The sequence below is a fragment of the Colius striatus genome, chromosome 13 (genome assembly GCF_028858725.1).
Source record: "Colius striatus isolate bColStr4 chromosome 13, bColStr4.1.hap1, whole genome shotgun sequence".
Lineage (NCBI taxonomy): Eukaryota > Metazoa > Chordata > Aves > Coliiformes > Coliidae > Colius > Colius striatus.
This window is the reverse complement of record NC_084771.1, coordinates 19,828,522-19,833,565: the sequence shown is the minus strand read 5'-3', so window position 1 is coordinate 19,833,565 and position 5,044 is coordinate 19,828,522. Positions and strand designations below refer to the sequence as shown.

General features: G+C 45.8%; 2 protein-coding genes across 4 annotated transcripts in view; both read right to left on the bottom strand.

Moving 5' to 3' along the window:
- LOC104563402 (synaptotagmin-like protein 4) overlaps positions 1-963 on the bottom strand; it is a 75,524-nt gene extending 74,561 nt beyond the window's left edge. Inside the window, exon 1 of one of the 2 annotated variants that reach the window (XM_062006271.1) lies at positions 854-963. The gene's annotated coding sequence lies outside the window, so the exon portion shown is untranslated. The remainder of the gene's footprint in view (positions 1-853) is intronic. The other variant, XM_062006272.1, reaches the window with a different exon arrangement.
- On the bottom strand, positions 169-5,030 carry PSMD10 (proteasome 26S subunit, non-ATPase 10). Of its 2 annotated transcripts, none has more exons than XM_062006278.1 (5): positions 4,791-5,030; positions 4,562-4,660; positions 3,482-3,628; positions 3,208-3,374; positions 169-999 (listed from the first exon to the last, which is right to left on the bottom strand). In XM_062006278.1, the coding sequence occupies exons 1-5, from the start codon at positions 4,902-4,904 to the stop codon at positions 966-968; spliced, it is 561 nt and encodes a 186-aa protein (XP_061862262.1). In that variant the 5' UTR covers positions 4,905-5,030; the 3' UTR covers positions 169-965. The 2 variants fall into 2 exon arrangements, with proteins under 2 accessions (XP_061862262.1, XP_061862261.1); XM_062006277.1 differs by lacking the exon at positions 169-999 and adding an exon at positions 1,062-2,226.
- Between the last annotated feature and the right edge of the window lie 14 nt (positions 5,031-5,044).

Sequence of the window (5,044 nt, the reverse complement as noted above, 5' to 3'; positions counted from 1 at the left end):
CTAAAAAAGCAGGAATTGCTCAAGTTATGTTAATGTTTTTCACATGAAAAGAACAAATGAATACAAGTTCCAGACTCATACTTTTAACTGCCAGTGTGTGACACGTAATATTTCTTCCAAGAAGCAAAAATAAGATGCAAAGCAGATTGCTGGGGGTGAGGAGGAAAGTAAGAAAAATAACATTTATTTGCAGTTTCTTAACATATTGAGATGTTTCTGTAAACCTTCTGGCAGATGTTTGTTCTCCTTGTGAAGTTTCTCTCATGTAAAACAGTTCATTAAAAAGGATAGGGCACTGTTCCTGGCTTTCCACTGACGCTCTTGGCAAAGCACAAGCCAAACGAGATATTGATCCACAGGGTACAGCTCAAAAACCCTGCAGAGCTATGCAGATGCAGAAACATCTTTCAGAACTTGCCTCAGATGTTCTGACAGTCTTTGCTGCATGGCCCATTTACTTTCTCCTGAGGGAGCAGGGAGCATTAACATGGAAACCAGATATTAAGCCAACATTCAAGCCACCATCTCCTAGGGAAGTGGATTTACAGAGCTACAGCAGGGTTTTCTGCTATGTCCAGCACCAAGGATGAACACAGAATTCTAACTTCAGCTTTTCTCAAGTTTTCAGCAGTGCCTGAACAATATGCAAGAAACATTTACTCTGTCACTCTGTCAGGTTCCTCCTTCCAGCAAGGTCTGCATGGTCAGTGCTTACTGTACAGGCGAGTTCTCCCTCCTGCTCTCAGCAAGATTTAACCTGCATTTTGCTTTCTAGGATAGACTTAAAGTGCTCGGTGAAGATATTTGCTTGGTTTTAAGTTTCTGTCTTGCTTATCAAAATAAATTGCATTACCTTAATCCCTACAAGTCAAACTGAAGACACTGTCATCTTCCATTTCAACCTTTCCTTGCAGCTGAAGAAGAAACACGTTCTGTTTCCACACTGTGTAACGGATGGCAGAGTTTCATGACTTGTTGTTCACATCCCAAGTGTAGAAGCTATTTAGAAAACATTGGGTTTGTTATATACAAGTTTAATAAAGTTTTATAACACCAAAGACTGCTGTTTAGGAAAGTTCTTTATTTCACAGAATTTCATCAGCATCATTACTTCAGAAGGGGGAAACCTCTCTCACCAGTGTCAAAAGTGACCTTGCCAACATCAGAACAAAAGACCACTTTTCAGACTCAGTCTCATTAGCTTTGCTTCCAATACCTTAATACCAGGATTTGCTATGAGTAAACAACAGATCAAACCACAGCCTTCTGTTTTAAAATACAATGGTAAGCTGTGAACGCCAGTGCTACAGGAGTCAAACAGAACAGGAAAAGAAATCCACAAGGAGCAAGAGGAAATAAGACCCCAAGTGCATCCAAGAGAAGCATCCAGAGCCATCCATTACTTAACAGTGTATTTGCAGAGGCAACCCTGAAACTGAACCTGCATCCTGCAAGCAGTCCAGTGCACTTCACCACATACATGTGTTCCAAGATAACAATAGGTAACAACAGAAAAGCTTTTAACACTCACAGCTCACATGAACAGATTAACAAGAGTAAAAAAGGACACAATTATCCAAGAAACTGAGCAAACAGCATTCTACAAAGGGAGAGGTGTAGTTTAGAATAATTTGAAGGAAAAGAACTAATACCCACAAAAAACAAACAACTCCCCTCCAAAAAAAACCAAAGGAACAAAAGAAAAGGCTAGAATAAGCTTCCAAAATAAAACTGACTTTAAATGGTTACAGTATTTTTGGTCCTGTTGTTTGATGGAAAGAATCCTAAACTAGGTTCTGAAATAGCAGGAATGACCACATTTATACAGATCATCCTGTCAACTGAAAGAAAACTGCATGATACTGAAAAGTACTTTAAACCTGGTGATCTATTTAGCTAACAGGAAGTACAAACAGTTCCTTTTGGCACTGTACTCAAAGGAAAGCTAGAGCTGCACAGTTTATTACCACGCTGATGCCCACACAAGATATCCTGGTGGAACTATCAAAGTAAGAAGTTTGCAGTCTTAAATACAAGTGCGACAGGAGAGAGCCTCAAGCCAGAAGTCCCCACTACCCTTCCACCATTCGCTTCAGTATGGTTCCCAGGCCACCTTTGGCCACTTTCAGGGGAGTCAGTTCTTCTTTATTCTCAATATGAATACTTGCACCATGAGACACCAGCAGCTTTGCCTCCTCCACTCGCTCTTCATCACAGGCTAAATGGCTGTAATAAGAACAAGAAACCCACAGCCCCTATTAAACAGGCCAAGCTTATAAAGAGCAGTAATTATACCTTGTTAAAACGACAGCCTGAAGGCCCAGGGGGAGATACATCCTGGAACAACAAAACCACACACAACCAACTGCCTACACAGCTTCCACAGGCTGCTGTCCAGTCACTCTGTTGTCGTGAGCAACTCGAGAATACTCTTTCTGCTACTGGCCTCACTACATAAAGACACTTCTTCAGATTGGGGTCTGGCTTTGCAGACTCCAAAGGTGAGGAGCACAACATCCACAGTGAAACTGGAAAGTAGGAATCTCTACTTGAATCAAAACTGATAAACTAAATCATATGATGCTTAAAAATAGCCAAAGTAAAGAGTATCTTGAAAATGTGTGTGTGTGTTCCAGGACGACACTGGGGTTTATGAATAGCTAAAACATAGTGCTTGATCTTACAGCAAAATCTGGACTCCACTGTAGATAAGGCAGTTTTGCCACCAACTTCTGAGCAGCTATGGTTTTGCCCTTATAAACTCAAGCTGATCTCTCAGGTAATATCAAACATTAGACTGATTGCACTTAAATTGCAACTTATTTTCCTTAGAGAGGTGAAGGAAATTTAAAAGTACTGTTCCCAAATGAGTTCTTGCTTAGCAGGGCAGCGTGGGCCAGGCCAGCCTCCAAGGCCAGTCTCCTCTGGCTTTGACGCCATTTGCTCACCTTGTGCCCTCTAGTGGCAACCGAAGGTACTACAACTTGTTACAAAAGGTTCTATGCTGTTCAGTAGCGGTAGTAACACAATCTGCACGCACGGATATACTTAGGCTGAACACTAAGTATGATTTTCTCGAGTGCTTTTTAACTGGGAATCAAGGGAGTATTTTGAGGCAACAAGAAATTAAAAGAAACTGAAGGAATGGTGTTTCATCTCATTGATGTTATGCTATATTAAGCAAAAGAAAAATGTAAAATGACTTACAGAGGAGTGTTTCCTTCAGAGTCCTGTATATTAACAGATGCCTTGTGCTGCAGAAGGATCCGTACCATTTTTAGGTTTCCTTTGGCTGCTGCTCTGTGTAGTGGAGTGGATTCAAAATGATCTGTTGCATTTGGATCAGCTCCATTCTCTAAAAGCATGATTGCAATCTGAATGTGTAGGAAGAGAAACGAGAGAGGGAGGAGAAGGAAAAGCTCACATAACTAAATACTTCTTCCAAGGGCAACACTGCCTCCAGTAGCACAGGCAAACATACCTCCTGCTTATTTTTGGAGGCTGCATAATGCAGAGGCGTGCAGCCGTTCTGATTGACAGCATTTACATGAGCACCTTTGGCAATGAGGGCTTTCACAATTTCATCACGGCCTGCCGAGGAGGCAATGTGTAAGGGAGTCCAGCCAGCCTAGACATGCAAGAAAAAACCCACGTTAGTCAAACCAGGAGTTTCAGGCAAAAAACAAAACCCCATGGCAAAGTATAAACACAGACCCAGACTTGATCACTCATTAGTCATACGGCATACACTCTTATAACTGCAGAGCTAATCTTGACTGGTTATCACGAGAGACAAGTGTCACATCCTTTCACATGCTTTCATTCAGTACCTAACAAAAGCTGCCAGTTAAAAGACAGAAATCCCTTCTGCTACGCATATGCACCTCACCCCTGTGGAATTAACAGTAGCGTTTTCTTAAGAACAAGTAAGATGGGCAGAAAAGGGTGTTCAAAAGTTTCTGCAATCTCTTCTGTATCTCATCCTCTAATTAAACCGATGGAGTCACATTTCCTTCTTTAAGGACGATCTTTAGAATGCTTCAAAATGGATGAAATGACTTCAGCCCTTCCTCTAGAACACTACCAGAGCATCTCCTTTCCAACTGCAACATCACTGAGCCTGTCACCTGCTCTGTAACGGCTTCCTCAACAATGAGGAATCTTTAGGGCATCTCATGACTTGGCACTACATTATTTAAGACGATGACACCGAGATAAATGTAACATGAGAACTCTCCATAACAACTCGAAATCCTCTGTTTTTGCAACTTGGTTCATAACAAGAGTTCTCTTCAAACCATGAGCAAGACTCATCAAGTCTCATTACCCCCTCTGCCACATAAACAGTGAAATGCTTCAGCCTGTCATTCTAGGGCACGCACAGCAGTCCGTGCTTTTCACAGCCTCCTTCAGCAGCGCCAGACTGCTGCTAAAGGCTCTTCCGCGGCTGAACCGTGACAGCAAAGGCTCCGCGGGACACCGCGCAACCCGATTCCCCACAGCACTCCCTCAGCCTCCCGCGGGCAGCCCCGAGGGGTCCCGGCAGGGCCGCCACACTCACATCGTCCTTATCGTTCACAGGCACGCCGAGGCCAAGGAGGAGCTCTGCGACGTCCGTGTGTCCCGCCGAGCAGGCCCAGTGCAGCGCGGTCCGGCTGTCCTGCGGGAGGGAAGCAGCGACGGGCGGTGAGGGCGCGGAGCGGGGGCTGACAGGAGCCGCCCCGCGGGAAGCGTCCCCTCGGGCCGCTCGGCCTCGGCCCGGCGGGCAGGAAGGGCCGCGGCCGGCTGACCTGGTCGGCCTTTGTGGCCAAGGCCCTGTCGCGCAGCAGCTGCGTCCGCAGCTCGTCCAGGCGCCCGGCGTAGGCCAAGTTGCAGACCCCCACGTCGGACACCGCGGCCTCCATGCCGACCACCCTCTCGCCACCTCCCCGTGCCGCCAGCGGCGTGCGAGCCGCCCAATCGGAGGCGCGCCAGGGGCCGGCCCAGCCAATCGCACCCGCCGGCCCGCTCCTCTCGCCCCTCGGGGCGCGGGGGCTGCTGGGAT